General features: G+C 31.7%; 3 protein-coding genes across 7 annotated transcripts; 1 reads left to right on the plus strand and 2 right to left on the minus strand.

The window, feature by feature from the left end:
- Window positions 1-231: 231 nt before the first annotated feature.
- On the plus strand, window positions 232-8,319 carry LOC109863920 (MATH and LRR domain-containing protein PFE0570w-like). 2 transcript variants are annotated; one of them, XM_020444612.1, is made up of 5 exons: window positions 232-469; window positions 766-859; window positions 990-1,235; window positions 1,357-3,890; window positions 8,278-8,319. In XM_020444612.1, exons 1-5 carry the CDS (start codon window positions 386-388, stop codon window positions 8,308-8,310), a joined length of 2,991 nt encoding a protein of 996 aa, XP_020300201.1. In that variant the 5' UTR covers window positions 232-385; the 3' UTR covers window positions 8,311-8,319. The 2 variants fall into 2 exon arrangements, with proteins under 2 accessions (XP_020300201.1, XP_020300191.1); XM_020444602.1 differs by lacking the exon at window positions 8,278-8,319 and having other exon boundaries at window positions 1,357-5,152.
- On the minus strand, window positions 5,400-12,414 carry LOC109863930 (protein yellow-like). 4 transcript variants are annotated; one of them, XM_020444626.1, is made up of 6 exons: window positions 11,883-12,414; window positions 10,442-10,662; window positions 8,290-8,447; window positions 7,835-8,146; window positions 7,216-7,465; window positions 5,400-6,546 (listed from the first exon to the last, which is right to left on the minus strand). In XM_020444626.1, exons 1-6 carry the CDS (start codon window positions 11,906-11,908, stop codon window positions 5,606-5,608), a joined length of 1,908 nt encoding a protein of 635 aa, XP_020300215.1. In that variant the 5' UTR covers window positions 11,909-12,414; the 3' UTR covers window positions 5,400-5,605. The 4 variants fall into 4 exon arrangements, with proteins under 4 accessions (XP_020300215.1, XP_020300223.1, XP_020300231.1 ...); XM_020444634.1 differs by lacking the exon at window positions 11,883-12,414 and adding an exon at window positions 11,686-11,869; XM_020444642.1 differs by lacking the exons at window positions 10,442-10,662; window positions 11,883-12,414 and adding an exon at window positions 8,935-9,224.
- Window positions 12,415-13,504: 1,090 nt separating this feature from the next.
- LOC109863947 (protein yellow-like) lies at window positions 13,505-20,618 on the minus strand. Its single transcript, XM_020444663.1, has 6 exons — window positions 19,947-20,618; window positions 18,778-18,995; window positions 17,943-18,124; window positions 16,281-16,747; window positions 14,689-14,932; window positions 13,505-14,369 (listed from the first exon to the last, which is right to left on the minus strand). Exons 2-6 carry the CDS (start codon window positions 18,986-18,988, stop codon window positions 14,166-14,168), a joined length of 1,308 nt encoding a protein of 435 aa, XP_020300252.1. The 5' UTR covers window positions 18,989-18,995; window positions 19,947-20,618; the 3' UTR covers window positions 13,505-14,165.
- Between the last annotated feature and the right edge of the window lie 143 nt (window positions 20,619-20,761).

A 20,761-nucleotide genomic window follows, 5' to 3' on the forward strand; every position in this document is an offset into this window, starting at 1 on the left:
TTTGTTAATTAACATAGCAAAATATAATTATTTTAGTTTGTTTTCATATCGTTTCTCATAAATTTTTAATAACAAATTTGAGCCAAAAATACTTACAATTTTAAATCAATATATTTTGTGTATACATATATGTATATATGTATACTTGTAATATAATTTTTACTAAAAAAAAACGAAGAAAAAACAAAACATTCGAAACGTTATACATTATTAATGGCGAAATGTGCAGCAGTTGTCCTGTCTACTTAACCTGTCAGATCAAATAAACTTTTATTACATGAATTTTTATCAAACAAATTCAAAATTCTAATGTTCCATCAAGAATGACAATAAAGACGAAAGATAAATTCAGGATTGAAGCTCGACTTGGATTTCTGGCTTTACCATGTCTAGACTGGGCACATATCTGTCAGCGTGTCTTGAATGGCAGATAATATTGATAAACGTCTTAGGCATAGCAAGTTTTAAAGTAAAAATTATAAAATAAAAAATCTCTTAATTATTTTATATAATAATTATAAACTTCTATAAAAATTGTAAAAGTTATTTTAGAGCATATATATATTTTATGATATGTAAAATTTTACTATAACGACTTCCAAAACATCTTGAATAAAACTTATATATTTAATATATATATATATTGCAATTTTGTTTTTTACTTATAAAATATAAATTTAGTTATATATGTTATTGTGAATACTTGTACGTTTATAATGTCCCTTATTGCGTTGGTATCACGTTGACCAGATCTGTATTATTTAGAACTGGTATCGGGAACGGGAAAAATCGGAGGTGGAAAACATTTCTAACTTGCAACTTCTACAATACGACGGAAAGGACAGCTGGTATAAAACAAGTTAGTATTTTATCTTTTATATATATATATATTCGAAAAACATATATATCTAGTTTTTATTATAGCTTGATAAACTGTACTTGACCTTTTTTTGATGATACAAGTAAAAATGAAAGTAATATCTCCTTAGTTCTGTTGTGGATTACCAATGTTCGCTTTGTCATTGATCGCATTAAAATTTTCGCGTGTGCAAGCAATATCGTCACGATATTCGCGCAAAGCTGGCGATATTTGCTCATACCATGGATGTTATTAAGTTTTATTCAAGATGTTTTGGAAATCGTTATTATTGTCACCATGTCTTTGTTGTGGTACGAGAAAAACGTTCCAACATTGAAATTCGTTGAGTTTATCGTAGAGAAACTCGTCTGGATTGGTAAGTAAGAAGAAACTGAACTACATAATATGTGGTCGAAAAACAAATGTAGTCACAACATTCGTAAGTGTTAAAAGATTATGTCTCTTTAATCATGAAAATTATCTAATTTGCTTCTTAGTCATTTCATCTTACGAATGGTACACAACTCTCAAGTGGTACATGCAGTTGCGAAAAGCGGAGAAATTACGCAAGTTGACAATAATCGCGCGAAGAAGCATAGCGGATATTTTCCAAGTTCCCGGAAGAGTTGGTCACTCGCTGGATGATGAATTGCTTGCTATAGCGGAGGCCAGACGAGACAGATACGCAAGTACGGCGAGTTTGTTGAACTTGAACTCACTTTCTATGGAGTCTAGTAGAGGAAACTTTGAATTACGAGTTTCCAAGTCGTTGTCGACAAAAATCTCTGACAACAGTCGTGAGTCGAACAATTCCAAAGATTCTGTCGCCAATAACTTAAGCGCGGCTGAAAAGTCGATGAAGATGCTAAACGTAACTGCAGAGGACGTGATGGACGCGCGCGCCAGGATACAAGAGAAGTCGTTCTACTGGAGCGAACAAAATGTATCTCAGAAAATGTTCGAAGCGATGGAGGAAGTTATCTTAGAACAAGAAAAAGAAGAGATAAATAATGAATTCATGAAAAATGAACAAATTGCAACGAACAATAGAAAAGAAGCAACGAACAGTACTTCAAGAAAGGAAGTTAATGTGAAAAATTCTTTGACAGAGAAAGATGACAGGAAAAAAACTCTAATTGAGAAAAAGAAAGCAAAAAAAACTGAAACAAAATATCAATGCAATCAAAACGCAATGTTACAAGGGACAAAAATAGAGAATTCAGAGATAGCTGAAAAATTTGTGCAATGTCCTTCAAAGAATGAAAAAAACATGAATTTCCAGCTCTCTACTTCTCTTGTGAAGAAAACAGAAGCAAAACTGGACTCTAATTCTGCAAGTCGTGAGAAGTGGATTGATTTGAATAATCAGAAAGAACATTCTCGTGACGTCGAGACTAAGAAGTTAACGCCAACTGATTCGAACAATGATAGAAAAGAAAAACGATACAAAGATTTGAGAATGTCATCGTGCGAATTTCATCGTGCTATGTACACAAACGGAAGCTGCATTGGATCTGCAGCCGATGACAATGTTAAAGATGTCAAAGATGATGTCGACAAGAAAGAAGCCAAGCGTTTTGTATCTTGTGTTAATACACAAAGAAGAGAAAAGCTGAATGGACATTCGCGTTTGAATTATTCTGAGATATACCGATTGAAAAAACAGATTCAGAAATCGAACGAATCGTGCGGAAAGCAACCGAATACTTGGGGAAGTAAATCCTTAGCTGAGACCGCACGTCCTTCGGGATACGCAAAGCATTTCGTCGCGACTGATAGATCTCGATTTATTTGTCAAAATGCTCAGACTGAAATATTCGATAAATCTGATGATTCTTCAAATGTACGGTCAAAAATGAAACAAATCGGACGAATAGAAAACAACCGATCGGTCGAATTGCACTCCGTTTACAATAGAATATCGCTAAAAAGAAAGAATTATGTAAAATCTGAAGAACACGAGGCAGAGCTTTTAATATCTGACAATAATCTTGCCTTATTGAAGGATAAAAAAGCGAGAAAAAAACGCGTTTTATCACCGAAAAAATTATCGATCGAGAAATGCGAAGCGATAGAGCGGACAGCTTTACGAGCTTACAATGAACTAACTTTATTGGAAGATAAAAAAAGACTGGAAACAAAAAAAAAACGTGATTTAAATTGCGAACAATCGATGGAAAAACTAAACGCACCGGAGAGACAAGTTTATGAAGATCTTATTTTGCTGCGCGATAACCAAGAGATGGAAACGATAAAGAGACATAATTTGTCGCCAAGCTGCGAACAATCCAACAAAGAATCGATCGCTTCACAATTTCGTGATGAACTAACGTTTTTAGCAGATAAAAAAGAGGAGAGCGGAACATTGTCGAACTCTGAAGAAAATGTTAAAGTCTCAACTGGAACTAATCAACATTTTCCAGAAAGTAATCACGAAGAAAATGTGAATTGTTCTTCATTGGAAACGCATGAAAACGCAAACAGTTTAGAGGAAAACGATCGTGTTGCAAGACGACGACACAGACTAAATCTCAGAGAGATCACAAGAAACATTGAGTGGACTGTTCATCCCGAAGGAATTGTGCTAGCAAACAAAAACTTGCGCAGTCAGGTATCAAACGAGAGACTTCGCGAAAGACAACGCGACATTGTCGACGACAATACTGCCAGCATGTTGCACAGTGCTTTTTTCTTCAAGCCTGAGATCATAACGAGGATTTTCCGGCACGCTCAATCAACAACTAACGAGTCTTTCTCGACCGTCGCACTGCGGCGACGACAAGACTTGAGCACGAATTTTGTCTGTCGGGTGAATAACGAGGTTATTGTGCGAGATCAGAATACGCTGTTCGGTCTTGATTTTGACCAGATGATGGGACGAAATGACGGTCTTGGATGTTTATTGTTTTCAAATGTCGATATCGATAATGACAACGCCGATAATAATCGTGTTACTGGAGAGGAAAGTAGTCGAAATTCATATGCAATATCCATCGAGCTGGAACAGATCGTTCCTGAATCGGATATAATTGTAAGTACAGAAAACTCGGAGGTCGAACCTCAAGAAGATATTCTAACAGCGAGTAATTTAGTTCAATTTGACGTTTTTGAAGAAGAAAACGTAGTTATCAATAACTCGCCATTTCAATTTGTTACTGATATATCAAGGAATATCGATGTTGAAGAAAATTTTCTTGGTTGTACATCGAGTGAACAACTTGATGATCGTGAAATGAACAACGTGATTTTAGACTATGATTTTCGGCCTGAAAATTTCAGTACAAATGATACAATTTCTAACGAAGAAAATGATACTAAACGTGATAGAAGTTTGTTAGATCGAAGTGCGAATATCGACGAAATAATCGATGATTTAAGTAAACAAGTTTTAGATTCAAGTAATGATCATTCGGATGATAATACATCATCTGTTAACTCAATAGAACAAAATAATCTTCATCTTAGGTCGCTAGATGACAAATATTTAAATAAAACCAATTTTCATTTTGAAAATAACACATATAAAAACAATTTGTTCCACAAAAGATCTGATAATAATGCAACATTGCAATTATCAGATAATAATCATACTAACAATAACAACAATAACAACGACAACAATACTCTACTTAATACGCCAATCAATAAAGCCAAAATAAGTATGTTTAATCATAACCTTGAGAAATCTTCGAAGTTATCTTTTTCCCATCCGTCATCCTTTATTGAATCAAATTGCCTTGCATCAATAGTGAGATCGAGCGACGAAAATCTTCAAAAACCGACGCAACTTTTAAATAACAAAGTTATGATAAAAAATGAAAACAGCAGGTCAATAAATTCAGAAGCAAATGACGATGCAAATTTACAATTTTGGACACTTGATAATGTGAAGTTTGCAACAGAGACACGAGATGTTGCAAGAAGTGAAAATAAAGTTACAGATTTTTATGAAACAACGAAAGAAATCCCGGCGACTGGATTTTTCGAAATGAATTCAGAACAACTAATGCAAGATGACAGTTTTTATTCTACGTACGAGAAAGACGACAAGTCAGAAACTCAGATTTTATGGGAAGAAGGCAGTTTAATGGAAGAGTTTTCAGACGATACTATACCGCCTGGAATGTCCTCTTTTTTATAGACTTCAACAGTTTGATACAATCTTATTCTTAGCTTATATTCATCAATATTCAAGTTTTAAATATTTACATGTAACATGTCATGTCTGATAAAAAGAGGTCATATCTATGATACAAATTATATATCATATCTATATAATTTTTATAAATGATTATTATAAATTAACCGCATCTACGTACAAAAATGCACTACTTTTATATAGTAATTTTATTCTAATCAGATTTTTTTACAAACATAAAAATATACATATATTATATACATAATGCTAAAAATATGCTAAAAATGTCACTTAAATAATAAAGTATTATTTACTTTGTCAGGAGGCTTACAAAAATAAAAATATTAAATCAACTATATTTTGTATTATTATTTTTAAAAATCTTTGTTTATTGCACTTCTTTTAACGTTACATATTGTCTTATTAACACAATCAGCGATATGATAATAAATACATTTAAAATAAGAAATATAGAAAGAGATTTGTATGAAAAAAGTTCAATATTTTATGTTTTATTGCTTAGACATGAAAGATATTTCTGATCATATCGAAAAAGTCATCATCAACTTATCCATCGAATGTTAATTTAAAAGATGAAAAAAGAATTTTTAACATGTATCATCGAGGTTCGGATCCGAGTCTGGAACTACATAATTAGGATCGCAGACGGTGTCTCTGACGGCCTCTTTGACATTTGCCTTGAATACTCTGTAATTAATACTTCCACTGTTCAAAGTTCCGTACAGATACATCGGCAATCGATTCGAGATCAGCCACACACTCTGTTCCGCTTCGTGATCCACTTTAATATCATTTGGAAACACCAGCGACACGTTACTGGTTCCAATCACTCCAAGATTCTGCGGAATATACTCTTTCCTGGTGTCCCAGCACCACACAGAGTCCCTAGTGACCATGTTGAAGAACATCACACCGTTTCTATCGATTGCCGATCCGGAAGAATGACCATAGTCCTTGGCCCTTGGTTTTCCGACAGGCATAAACTTCTCCGAGTTACGATCCACGGTTCTCTTATCCCTGAAAACCGACGTGGACACGGCAAACTCCCGGAAACTGGACATTGGATGAAAGAACAGCGTTCTGTCATTGTAAATGTCCACGGGACTGAGCGCGATTCCAAATATTCCGTCGGTCCACTGGAACTTTGTACTATGTAATTCGTATCTAGTCGCCAGTGGATCGGGATAGAAGAAGGGATGCTCGACTCTAAAAGTGGAGTCTTTGAAGAAATCGTATACCACGATACCGAATCGCCAGACGTCAGTCAGATAGGCTATTGCTGAGCTGCAATCGTTGTTTCTAATATCTATTGCGATGTTGATGTACAAAGAGTCTTGTTTGATCTGTTCGTTCGGTAAGGTGTACTTCCGGATGAGGGTGTCAGTGCGCAAATTGAAGATGAATATGGCGGGTGGACAGACTTGTTTGGATCTATTGGCGAGCTCCGTCTTGCCGGAATCGAGGATCCACAGCCGATTGCATTCATCAACTTGGACTCGAAAGACTGACGTTAATCCTTCGCAGTTTCCTAAAACAGTGTGTACAAAGATACATACATAAAATATGCTATTCTTTTATAATATTTAACTGCATTTAAGTGCGTAAGTTTATAATAAATATACGTCATAAATATTGCAAAAAATTCTATATATATATTATTAGTTGAATGCAAAAGACAATATATCTTAAAATATTTTAAACTTTTCGTATTTAGCGCTTTGATTTATTTTTATTATTTGTAACTATTATTTTTATATAAAAAAATTGCGTTCACTCTGCATTAATAGAGCAGTTTTGTTTATTTGAATCAGTGAACAGGAAATAATAAGACGAATTTATTTTATCATTGCGAGACAATTCATGAGAAACCTATTTACTCAGTTTCTACACTTTCCCGATTGCGTGAAAACGATTGCGTACTGCTTTTTCTGATATTCCCGGTACTCTTAATACTTCTACATTGTTTGATGAGAAACTGATTTCAATATCTTCTAAAGCGGAAGATCGGACGATCATTTATCGAACAAAATAAGAAAAATCTTTATATATTTACTTATTTACTTACTTTATTTTCATCATATTTCATTAGACATAAAACATATCCAATTTAAATCTAAATATATTTATAAAAAAAGTTATAGAATTTTTTACAAGAGATATGATAATTAATTAACAAAAACACCAAAGAAAAAAATACCTGCTTGATGCCATTGCCAGTTAGGATACGGTTTCAATTTGGGACTCTTTGTTTTCGAATATCTTGGAACAGTAGCCAGGGTCACTGGTATACCAGATCTCCATTTTGGTAAAGTGATAAAAACTTTGTCACGCCAAACGTCTAGGCCTAAAGGTAAATTATTTTCCGCTACGTAATCACCTTCGAATATGGCATTGTCTCGTGCATCGATAGTCTCAAACTCAAAATCAATTGTGGACCAAGCATATATCTGTTAAAAATGATAACGATAAATTAATTTAAAATAATATAATTAAGGAACAAAACTATTTACAATTGATGATATTATAGCTATTTTAAATTATAATTATATCGCGTAAAGTAACACAACAAATATTAATATTAATGTTAATTAAAAATATTATTAAAATTATAATTAAAAAATTTTATTATTTAATAAAAGAATGATAAAAATTTATATACATTAATAGTAGCTTAAATGTGAATTGACAAACTTCTTCGAATGTATCTTATTTTTGATACACGTTTAATACAAGATTGCTGATGTATATTTACATATTGCGAAACACACTGCGAGAACATTTTTGTCTTTGACGTTTTAACAAAAAGTGTTACTTACAAGTTCCATAGCAGGTCCCACATAATCATTTACAATGTATCCCGGCTTCAAAACATCGCCGAAACCATGAAAGTCCAGTTGATTGATTGAATGAGGATCCGTGTGAAATATGTCAATAGCTCTTGCAGTAGGTCTCAAATTATCGCTTCTTCCCAAGTTGGATATAGCAACATGATGTCGCGATAGCGATCCGTAAATATTGCCTACATTTGTGGATGAGGTTGATTTTTTCTCCAGTGGATTTTCATGAGAATCACAATTTTTTGTGCCAGTATGTGCGTAAGATGATACAGGACCTTTGTAATTGACAGTCTGTCGATTATATAACATTTTATAAGATATATCACATTTTATATATATGTTATAAAAATCGTGTAATTTTCTTTAATATAGAGATATTTCAATTTTTAATAATTTTGGATTTAATTTTATTTTATTTACAGCGTTTTGCTTACGTGTATCGAAGAAAATTGTGAACTAGAAATAGACGGAGTTAATGGCAACGCAGGTGCTTGAAGTTCTCTGGATAAGATACTGGGACCTGTTTGAGCGGCAAATTTTGGAGCACTCAAGAGCAACATTGACACCAGCCATGGCATCATGCTCGCCATATCTATGTGAAAGAAATTTTTGAAGCGTATCTCCTCTGTTAAAAATATATATTTCATTTTATATACATTATATATTGTTATTGTAACATTGTTATGTGAAACAAAAAGACTAGAATAAAAAATTAAATTAAATTAATAAAATTATCTCTCTATAAAAATGAACAAACAACATACAAAGTATTACTGCTTTTAATGGCGTCCAATATCATTAGAAATTCAATTTTTGCAGCATCATACTATATGCTCATTTATACGGCAACGTCAGTTCTTCTATTGAGGTAAATGGGTATCGATGATTATCTTGCATTTGCTAGATGAACATCGATATTCGATTGAAGTACCACGTGCTCGATTAAATGTTAATTATATGTCGACATGTGACAACCATACGATGATAAAGTTTGAAAGCGGCGCATTATTTTCTGACGCATAAACATCAAAGCGAAAAAGCCATTTACTAAGATGAGATCGCACAACGTTCTTACTTACTTCAAGCAATGATTATTATCGTTCTTCGATGTGTATTAATTTGATTCTAAGACTCGAAAGTTGCGATTAAACTTCGCGCTATCGTTTTCGCGCTAACGACCGACTGTCAGAGATCTCTAGTGCGAGAAAGACGAGTGCTCGGGATGGCACCATAGATGTTACGCGACTACCATATTCACTATCCGGATTGTAAGTATGTCTTAGATCCTACGAAAGAAGAGAATGGCAAATCCCTTCTCCAGAAGATGATTTTCCCTCTCGTTTATGACTTCGTGTTCTATAGTGCGGTATAGGTCATTGGCAGATAGATTCATGGGAAATCGTGCATCTGCTTTGTAATGCATCGCGAATCCAGGAGCCCACAAGCAATGCGCATCGATTCTGTTCATACACAATTTTGCAATAAAAAAAGCGGCACATAAGCCTCTAGAATTTTTACTATTAAACCATGAAATTTTTTGTTATACCATTTTGTTACTAAAAAAACTGCAGTTACATTATATTCCATTTATAAAATATTTTATTTTCTAGTCTAAATTTTCTAATAGTTATTTGTTTGCGACACTAAGCAAATTGCACAAAAAATAAATTTTGTTCACAAAATTCATGTAAAGTTTATTGCGCACAAGTTTGGAAATAAAAATTGTTACGTTTTTTCTTGCTATTATATATTTAGTCAAATTTTAGAAAATTATTTGATTACAACTTTTTATTAAAAAATGTATCAATACGTCTATATTTTTTGTGGTAGATAGAATTGGTTTATTACTTTTCCTTTGTAATGTAGAATTTGTATGTCATCATATATAATTGTCGTGCATGTTGCAACGTAAAATTCTCGAACTTTATCTATATATATGTATATATATATGTGTGTGTATATATATATGTAACGCATTGTGAGAATAAAAAATTGTCCTACTGACTACGAACATTTTTAGTGGAAGGTGGTTCACTTTATAGCTTTAGCAAGCATGATAATTACGTTTTTACGAGGAGACACTGGTCGTTTATTTTTGTTATCGCACACAGTAAAACTCTCTCTTTGAACTTTACAACGTTGTAACAATGCGGATCTTACGTTTGTTTCTCGTAGTTCAATTGCTTTGCACGAAACGCAACAATTTTAAAACTGATTGAAAAAGCAATCATCTTGATAAAAATGTTAATGACGTTCGTTGAAATTATCATCTTTTAATTCTGCGATTTAAAATCATTTTTGATATGAAGTATTTCCTTGCGATTTGATTAGGGACAATTTAAACATAAACAAATAAATAGTTTTTATTTAATTTAATATATTGTTACAATCAATAAAAAGTGACAAAAGTTAATACTTAGGAAGTGTACATTGTGCTCTAAAATTTATGTAGATAGTGCATATAAAACTAATGTGTTAAATGTCTTAATTTTTTATATCTAAACTTAGCTGTTGAATTATAAGAACTAAATACACGATTGATTCATCTGACATTTTACAGATCTATGCTGATACTAGAAAACTTACGATTGCTGCGCGGCTGATCTTGCTGCTGAAGCATTCTGCGGTCTCGGAAGTCATGATAATAAGTAGAATTAGAATCCTTTCTGGTGTTGTCAAAAGTGTAATCGGGGGAAACGTAGACATAGGCATCGGGTTGATTCAGTTTCCATCGGGGTATCCGTAGCTGTCGATACCATCCGCTTTTCTCTACTTCGATGCTTCTCTTCTTTTTCGTCATAGCAAGTCTAGAGACGAGGCGAGGTCATAATATTGTGAATCGATTAGACAAAAACGGTAATTAAGCCGTCAGGAAAGTCGAGATCGCCGAGATGTAACCGCTTATCGGGCAGATAATCCTATTACAGTCACAGCCGGATTATAAACGTCGTTCTCGGAACATTGGGTAACACAGAAAAACTATATAATATAAGTTTCTATGTTAATCCGGTAAAAACATTTAATTGTTCTGCAAACGATTTGAAAAGTTTTACAAGCATGTGTAAACACAAAAAGCATCTTTTTATATTTGATATGGTATGTAGAAAAAACAACATCTTATATCAAAAGTTAATTTCTGTTTAAGTTTTATATATGTATATACATTATCTATAATATTAAAGCACAGAAATCTTTTACTTATGTCTTATAAAAAATACTTATTGCATACATATTACATATATATATATTTTATTTATTTTATTTATTGTTATTAAAAAAGACAAAATAACTGTCTAATTCAAAATTTCTCAAATCTGTACTTTCAATCTAAATGTTTTTAGAAATAATAAGACATACAAGAGTGGCGTAAGCTATAATTTTCGTAACCCTCATTTGTCCAACTGTTAGCGTATGCTTTTTCATTCAGCAAAACGTCGCGTTGTAGTAAGTAATTACGTCAATACCTTAACCACTTTTGTGGTTCCGTATGTAGGGTCGGTAAAAAACCTGTTGCTAGAACTACATTATATAATGTGCTACTATACGTAAAAGAACGCATAGAAAATTGAAAATTTACAATTATAAAAAAAGTATAATTTTGTGCAATATATAATTGCCCGAGAAACAACTTTAGAACTTCAAAAGATACATTTTTCATATTTTACTTTCTCTTTTACTTCTACTTAATATTTATATTACAATTTTTCACACTGATTTGAACACAAATATAAAAAAAAAATTTAATTAATATGTATTGCTGAAATTGAAAAACAGTTGATTAAATGCGACGAGGCACATTTCTTTAGCTACATTTCGCAATTCAAACTCACGGTCGTCAAAACATCTCGCGTATGCGTTCTTTCTCTCATTGGAACACGAGTAATAAGATCGAATTCTATGTTATATCTTTCTGAAACAGCACTTCGTTCCGCTGACTCGTTCAGCAAACGAAGCGGGACTTTCGATTTTAGCATAAATGCTAAACTTTCCATCGGAGATTAAAAATACTTTCCGCTTTCGCACTTACTTCCTCTTACGGCCGACTCCGAACATTTTATAAGCTGTATTAATATTCAAAATAATGAGACTGCACGCTTAACACATTATTAGATTCACAATTAACACATTATTAGATTCACAATCAACACGCAAATTTATGGTACTTTACATAAATAATGAAATATTCAGCAACGTTTATCGGCAATTATATATTAATTTTGTTATCGCGCACTATTATAATAAATCTATTATAACCAACAGATAAAGTGAATGAATTATTAGATATTATATCGTTTGTTTGTTTTTTTTTTTTTTTATTGTCAGATTGCAATATAATGCGCATGTCTAACAGATGAGTTAATGCCTTTACATATGAAGATGTTTATTACACTTTTCATTTTTAAGATAATATTGAAATAATATTGAAGATAATATTGTTGGTGCAACTTTGCGTATAAAGGTATAAACGCAGTACTTCAATTATTTGAAACACGCGATTACGTTAACGCGAGGAGCACCTTACTGTTGCTTCAACACTCGTGTGATACATACTGTAACTCTTTGCTCAAAGTTTCACTATTTGTGTGTGCCCTTTACCACAAACCCTCTCCACTTCTTCTGCTGTACCGTGATTCGGCGTTTCTGATTTAATATCTCAGCCAATCATCGACGAGGTATAGGAAACTCATACTGAAAACTCATAATTGCACAATCTATGTATTATACGTATTTTATACATGTAATGTATAGCATGTATATAAGAGTATTATAAAATGGTACGAAGATATCGCTAATTATGTAAAAAATAAATTTTCTGAAACAGCTTGTTCAGAAACAGATGATCAGAAATTTCTTTTTCACACACTGTACATTATCTTATTAACTGCAGTTGTGTTTTCACCTAATAAATTTGTATCTTTTGTTAAATCTCTGATATAATATTTCACGCACGTTGCATATAGACGCATGTTCTGCGTCTAAACAATTTTATTTCCTTTGTAAGTACTAACATCGTTTTGCAAACGCATTTTTACTTTAAATTTAAAACTGTACTTAGAGAAAACGCGAGTTTTGAAACTTTTATGTTATGTTATCTTGAAATTAAAACTTTATGTTCGTGCACAACAGCCATATGTTATGGTCTATTACACGTGCAAGTTTAAAAATGTTTGGCTTCCGCGAACTTATATTTTCTAATACTTTCCGTTCACTTTATGCAATGTATTTATTCGGATATTGCAATAAAAGTATTGATATTATGTTTATTTGCATATATTAAATTTATATTTTGCTAAACTGAATGTTTACTTTCAGGTTAGCAAAATATAGATTTTGCTAATAAAAACTTGATTTTTTAACAGGTTTTCTTTTCTTTTCAAAAAAATGATAATTATTTAAGAGGAAACTTGAATAAAGTAGATCACATATGCAGTTCTATTCTCTACATAGATATATATTCTCTACAGAGTTGAAAAAGTTGAAAATAATATTTAAAGTCAAATTCTATTAGTCAATTCTATTGGTAGTAATATTTATTAAATTACACACAACCAATTTCAAGAAAAAACATTTACATAAGTGATTTTAATAAAACAATAAAAAGATAATAAAATCCTAATATAGTTATAGTTTTTATGATACAACAAATGATATGCGTACGTATATGTTTATTAAATAATAATAGGATATATAGCGCACTAGAAATGTGTACATAGAATACAATATATAATATGAAATATAATACAAGTCTAAAATGTATGCGCAATTTAATGTTTTTTGTACATTATTGTCAATAAAAGTAAGAAAATATTTATTAGGAACGAGGTAAAATTAATCTTTTACTCAACAATGTTGATCATTTACACCGAATTACATATACTATATCAGAATAAATAATTGTACTTGTAGAAGCTAGACTTGGCACCACGAGCAAGTACGCTTGATACTACACCTTTTTCCCTAAATTGATAAATTCTATAAAATCTTCCAACAAAACATTTCAACAAAAAGTATCGTTTGTTTTTCAGATATCAAGAAAATTAAGGTACGCGTATTGCGCAAGTTGTTTTCTTTTTTTTTAATCGTGGTCGACAACGACTGTATACTCGATCGGTTTGTGATCATAATAACTCGACTTTACAATCCAGGGAAAAAAAAATGGTCGAGTAAAGAATTTCGGAAATGAATGAAATGATGACGATAGTGATGGTGAAGATTTATATTCCTCAAATAATTCCGGATATTCACGCCAATTGACGGACTTCACCGCATGAAAACGCGAATCGTCGAACTCCCCGTGGTGCCACAATTTTCACTTGGAAAAAAGCGGCCTTTCGTAATCGTGATTGTGAAGACGCCCCGCACCGTTACACTTAGTTCCACGGATCAACTCATCTACATAACCAGCCTGTATCCGAAAGTTTGTCTCGTTTGAATTCATGGTTGCGGTCATAAACTTCTGAAACGATGATGTAAGAACCCACATTTCTTGGCGACCATTTTTAGTAGTAATAATCTGCAACAAAATTACTTTATTGATTACTTAAATTAGGAAGAAAATCTCAAGACAAAAAATAAAAATATTTAAATAATGTTTAATAAAATGTATATCTTTCTATATCTTGTTTCATATAAATATAAAAACTGCAGTTTATTATATCTGCAGAAAATTGTAAACTATTTTTATTATAGAACTTTAGTTAATATTTTCGTGGTCTTTTGTTATTTGTGCATTGAACAGTATATCGCGATTTTTTACATTTTTTTACATTTACTATATATTCTCTTGTCTAATATCTATATTATTAAAAAATTATGTTAAGATAACTGACTACCTTTAATCCAGACGGAAACTGTAAAGTATCGGGATTAATAACCATGACTTCGGTGTTGGTGCCACCATATTCGGGGTAACTTATGCTATTCCAACATCCGATAGCTAGATCTGATAAAAGACCAAAGAAGAGAACCCCATTCTGATCCATAGCTTGAGCGGCTGATTGTGACGACCTTTCCATAGCGAACGATCGGAACGACCTTGGTGCAGCATCAGAGTGATCTCGAAAGAGGCTGTAGTTCCTGGATAATAATGAACATTTCGTTACAATGTGTACACACATATATGTATATATATATATATGGGTGATTCTCTGTGAACGAGTAAATTTCAACTTTCAGTTTTGATAAAAAATTATTATTAAACTAACGGAAAGCGATGAATTATGTTTTTTCATACCATTTTAAGTCACTATTCGTAATATGAATACGTAACTATGCAATATAAAAAACTTATCTATGTTTTTTATGTCAATATACCACGGAGATTACAAAATTAATTATTTTTAAATTATTTTATACAATAAGTAACATTTAAAATAAATGCACTTACCTATAAATAGATTGATAAAGAACTTGTAATTTAAGCCCAGAAACGAACTTTTAGTAATAACTTGTTCAGGAGACAAGTGACACACGAAGTTTTTAATACCTTAATGTACGCGATATACATCGTTAGTCAAAATACTTGGTATTGTGAACATGCGTGTAGTTTGACCTCTGAGCGAAAGCGTGTTCGTAATAGTATGTTTAGAAACCGTACATGCAGTCGTCGAGCATTCCGACGTTGACAAGGTCGACTTATTTATTTAGATATACAATTTATCGAAAATTAAGAGACATAATTTAATACTTTGTTACATCGAGCCGTATGCGATATGTTACTCTTTTTCCACGTAATATATTACTTATTTTAGTATACGTAAAATTATGACTGCACAGAACTAATAACGATTTTAATAAATAATTTTAAAAAGGCGGAAATATATGCAGTTCTTGCATGGGGACATCCACGGAGATTACAATTTAATGCTGAACTTGTACAAAACTACTTATGTAATGATTTTTAAAGCCTTTTATAGTTAAATAGTGTAAAAAAGAATATTCTCGTTCTCTCTCTAATAGAGCCGGTCAGAAAATAAATTGTATTATACAAATTGTATTATACAAAAATAAAAATTGTATTATAAAATTGTAATTGTAAAATTGTATTATACAAAAAAGTTATTTTGAAGGGACACAAATATGGATGTTTTTTGAGAATCACCCATATATATATATATATATATGTACACATACACACCCTCTTCTTGGCCATATAGGCTGAAGTGTCTAAATAAATATATATATATATATGTACACATACACACAAACTATTTAAATATTATTTATTTCATTATATCTATCGTATTCTGTCTGCTAGTATGAGAATCTTTTCTTATTAATAAATGCGGTCAAAAATACTCTATATTGTGCATATAAAAAAATTTGAAAACACACAAAGACTAGTATTTTTACTTTTCAACTTTTTAACTATGTGATAAACAACTAATTAACTTTCTGATAAACATATAGCCGCCTATCTTCTTACCTAATGATAGACGTGGGAACCCAACTTTCGACTCTGCTAGCCAAAGAATGGAAATACAAGATTCTGTCACCGTCCTGTTTCAAGGGACTCAGAGCGAGTCCCAGAATACCATCCATTAGATCAAATGTATCTCCATTAATATGAAAGGTCCCATAAGAGGGATAGGGATAAAACAGATTATTGGTGATCCGCCAGGAGCGGGAATTGCGATGATCGTACACGAGCAGTCCAAATCTGGTCACGTCCGCGATATAGACAAACGTATCGTGACATTTATCGTCAACATCGCGAATGTCGACCGCAAGCGTAACAAACAAGGAATCATCTTTAAATTGCTCTCCGGGAAATTTGTACTGACTCAGCACCTTATTCGTACGCAGTGAGAACGACAGCAATTGCGGACGACAGATCTGCCGATCTTCAAGCTTACCTGTGTCAAGAACCCATAATCGGTCGCACGAATCCACCTGTGACCATATTTATCCTATAGTTAATATTTTTTAATATCTTTGCTTAAAAAAATAAAGAATATTAGATAAATCTATATACATGTATATATACAGGGTGTCCGAGAATTACTTTAGCATCTCTCGTAGGCAGGTAGAAGGAGTAAAACTGAGTCAAAAAGTTCTGAACCATTTTTTTAATTACATATAATAGAGGATTAAATAATATAATTATTGAATAAATTAAGTCAATCAGCGCCGACCTTTAGCCAGGCACATGTCAGTGAACCACGCTTGTGTGCGTGAGCGCTCCGCGCGGCTCACTGACATGCGCCCGGCTAAAGGTCAGCGCTGATTGGCTTGATTTATTCAATAATTATTTTTTTGTTTTATGTAATAAAAAAATAGTTCAGTACTTTTCGACTAAGTTTTACTCTTTCTACCTGCCTACGAGAGATGCTAAAGTAATTGTCAAACACCCTGTACATATATTGTATATTATATATTATATATTATATATATTATAAAAATCGACTTAAAATTAACTTTCTATGACACAATAATAAAATAAATGTTAATAAAAATAGTTCAAAATTTTAACACAATATAATTATCTAATTCCTAAATGCACAATAGTTTATACTTAATTCATTATGTTATCATGTATATAATTTACTGTAAACAAATATTAATACATTTTATGTTATGAAATTCGAAAGAATGATAGAAAACTCGACAATAAATAAAAAACATCAAAAAAAAAAAAATTGATTTTATTTTTTTAAATCTTTATTATCAAAAAATATCAACAAAATATTTTGGGTCGTAAATAATGATAATTAAGTCATGTTTAAAAGTGTAAAACAGCACTATCAAAAAGCACGCTCTCTCACAGTATCGTGGTCAATATGCTAATAAGTACGATAATTTATATCGTATTATTTATAAGAAACTTCTTGTGTATACAACATTCAAATCTTTATTTGTATTTTAGGTGTAATAATGAATACATTATTTCCATACAAGCATATTGTATCATCACCCAAGATACGTCTTTGAATAAATAGATGTAAATTCCGATAATAAAATAAATTTTTAAGTTTATAATACTTGTAAATCCAGTTGTATCGTATGTACGTATTGTTTTGTGATTCAATGATCGTGTGTTCAGATTGTATTGCTTATAAATTAGCAATTTAAAAGTTTTTGTCGTTACCTGCATTCTGAATACACTGGTGATCGCGTCACAGTGTCCTAATCTGTTCCAATCCCAGTTCGGATAAGGTGCAATTAGTGGATTTCCGTCAGCAGAAACGTTGTCTGTGACGTAACCGAGAGTGACCGGAACACCATTTTGAATTCTTGGTATCGACACGAAAACTACAGACCCTTGTTTAGCTGCGCATACATTAAATTGATTTTATTCAGTGTTAAGCAAGAAAACGAACGTTAAGAAAGCAAACGGAACTTAATCAAATTTGTGAAACAATTTTGATTGAAAAATTTCTAAAGAAAAAAAATCATAATATAGAAAACACAGTATGAAGATAAACTATGTAAGAATGATGTAACTAAAGCGAAACACCGAAGAAATTATGCAAAAATGTCTTATCGCAAAAAATCTTTATTACTTAAGAAGTTTCATTATTCAAAGTACATAAATAATAAAGAAACTTGAAACAATCTAGCGTGAACTATTAGATCATGATCGAATCTACCATCGGAAAATTATGCAAATCAATAATCTTCAAATCAATCTCTGTCAATCATTATTTCAATTTTATTTCAATAAATAAGATAGTATGTGTGAAAACAACGAGAAAATTAATAATATTTTTTACAAATTATATGTTTATATTCATAAAAATTGTGTATCAGAAAGCAATAAAATCACAAAATATATAACTGTATAAGTAAACTATAAACATTAAAACATATTTTTAATAATAAGAGTGAATACATAAAATGTTATTTAATATACGATCTCAATATTTTGATAGTACATAGTAGGCGTCTGAGATCATAAAGAATAAAAAAACTTTGTTTACAACCTCTGTGATGAAAATCTACGTCAATTGGCACTGGTACTCCAGGAATAAAATGACCTTCTCGTATAGCTTGTTCTCTCGTATGCTCATTTGAGAAAGCAAACTCCAAAGTCTTCCACGAATATATGCCCTTTAATTTTTCAATGCTCACGCATTCTGCCAGAAGCAAGAACGGTATAATAATTCGTAATAATAAGACCGGTTCGGATTTCATCGTGAATCTGCAACAAGGTGCATCATAGCTACTCAAAATACAAAGAAACGAAAAAGAATAACATCTCTCATTTATTTATAATATTTCTTTCATATAGGTTTTTTTGTAAAATTATGAAACATGTTTTATAATAAGCTGCAGATATTTTTTGTATTTCAAAGAAGCAAAATAATTAGGAATTTATTTTAACTTGTTAAAACATTAAAGTATTTACATAAAATCAATCAGTACATCAATGCACACTTTTGAATTGAGATGTAATCAACAAGAATTTAATATCATATGTATGTTATATTTATATGCGTTCTACATACGATTTCTGTCGATGTTATAAATTAGTTAAAACGCTATACTTTCTAGCCTTATAGACACTTTCACTGTAGAAATTGCATAATAAAATTTAATAGAGAAAATGTAGATAAAATCTGCAAACTACATATACTGTTACAACTTTTAGTCATGTGAAAACGTTAGCAAAAAACTTGTTCGCACTGAATGCTATATATAAATTGAATCAATATTTGGTGAATATGTTTTGCGCAGTAAGTATAGACTTTTTTTTGTAAAAAACATGATATGATAAAATCTTTAGCTGATATATTTGTTTTATCTAAATAATATAAACATATTTTATGTGTTACTGAAAAGTGATAGTAAAATAATGTACAAATATACAAACTTGATGTAAATATTAATGCCAATTACACAAAGTTTAGCAAAAAAGGGACATTTTTTACAAAATATATAACTTTTAAATATCTATTTAATAATATATAATTTCTGTAAATATAGCGTTAAATTATAATTAATTATAATTAGATCATAATTAGATTAAATTATAATTAGATTAGCAGATAAAAGATGCAGAAAAATAGTTTTTAAAAATTACGATGTTTTTACATCAAATTCTTACGTATCTGTTTACAACCTCGAGTCTTTCAATAGTCATATTTATTACCTCTCTTTTTAGGTGATGCGGATTTTCCTTTAAGTTATCAGTAACTTTTGCACTTTAATATCGCGTGACATTCAATAATGGTACGAACAACAATGCAAATTTCTTACAGTAAATTCGACAACGGAGCACTGACTTGCGTCTCGACGTTCTTCTTACTCGTTCTTTCGTAAATACGAGTAGGTATCGTTAAAGAGGCAGCACTGATCTTTTTTTCTTTCCTCACCGCTTTCACTGTCACGAAAAGTTCGATTGTGCTCGCTAGCGTTAACGATTAATATACAAAATTACTTAGACGTTTTTCTCCTCGCATCTTATTCTTTTTTTTTTTTTTAACTTTGAACAATTCTAGTCCTCGTAAAATAATCAGATCGCAATCTTCTTTTATGTTATCTTCTATTGATTTTTTGTGACGACGATGAGTTCGTCTGCTTTTCTCTGTCTTATCGTAAATCTTTTTACTTTTGAAAAGACGCTTTTAATATATTTGTACTGTGTACACTGTCAAAAACTTGGACGAATAAAACAAGTCTTGGTCTTTCTGATGCTTTTATTTTCTAAAGCCGGTTATTCAACGTAGATGATAATTCGGAAAAACAACAGGTTTTCTACTTGCACGCTCCGGACTAGCGGACAACTGAGAAACGACTGCGAGATTTCTCAAGCTGGCGCCAACTTTTCAACGTATTCGAACATCTCCATTCTACCGGAACAGAAGAGAGGTGGGTTACTGTCTACACATCTCTCTCGCCAGAGATAAGATTGCCGTTCGGGGTCAGTGCGCAAGCTAAATGTACGCAAGTGTTTCTGCTAAATGT

Source organism: Pseudomyrmex gracilis, unplaced genomic scaffold (genome assembly GCF_002006095.1).
Source record: "Pseudomyrmex gracilis isolate BER0280 unplaced genomic scaffold, ASM200609v1 scaffold_0, whole genome shotgun sequence".
In the NCBI taxonomy this organism is placed as follows: Eukaryota; Metazoa; Arthropoda; class Insecta; order Hymenoptera; family Formicidae; genus Pseudomyrmex; species Pseudomyrmex gracilis.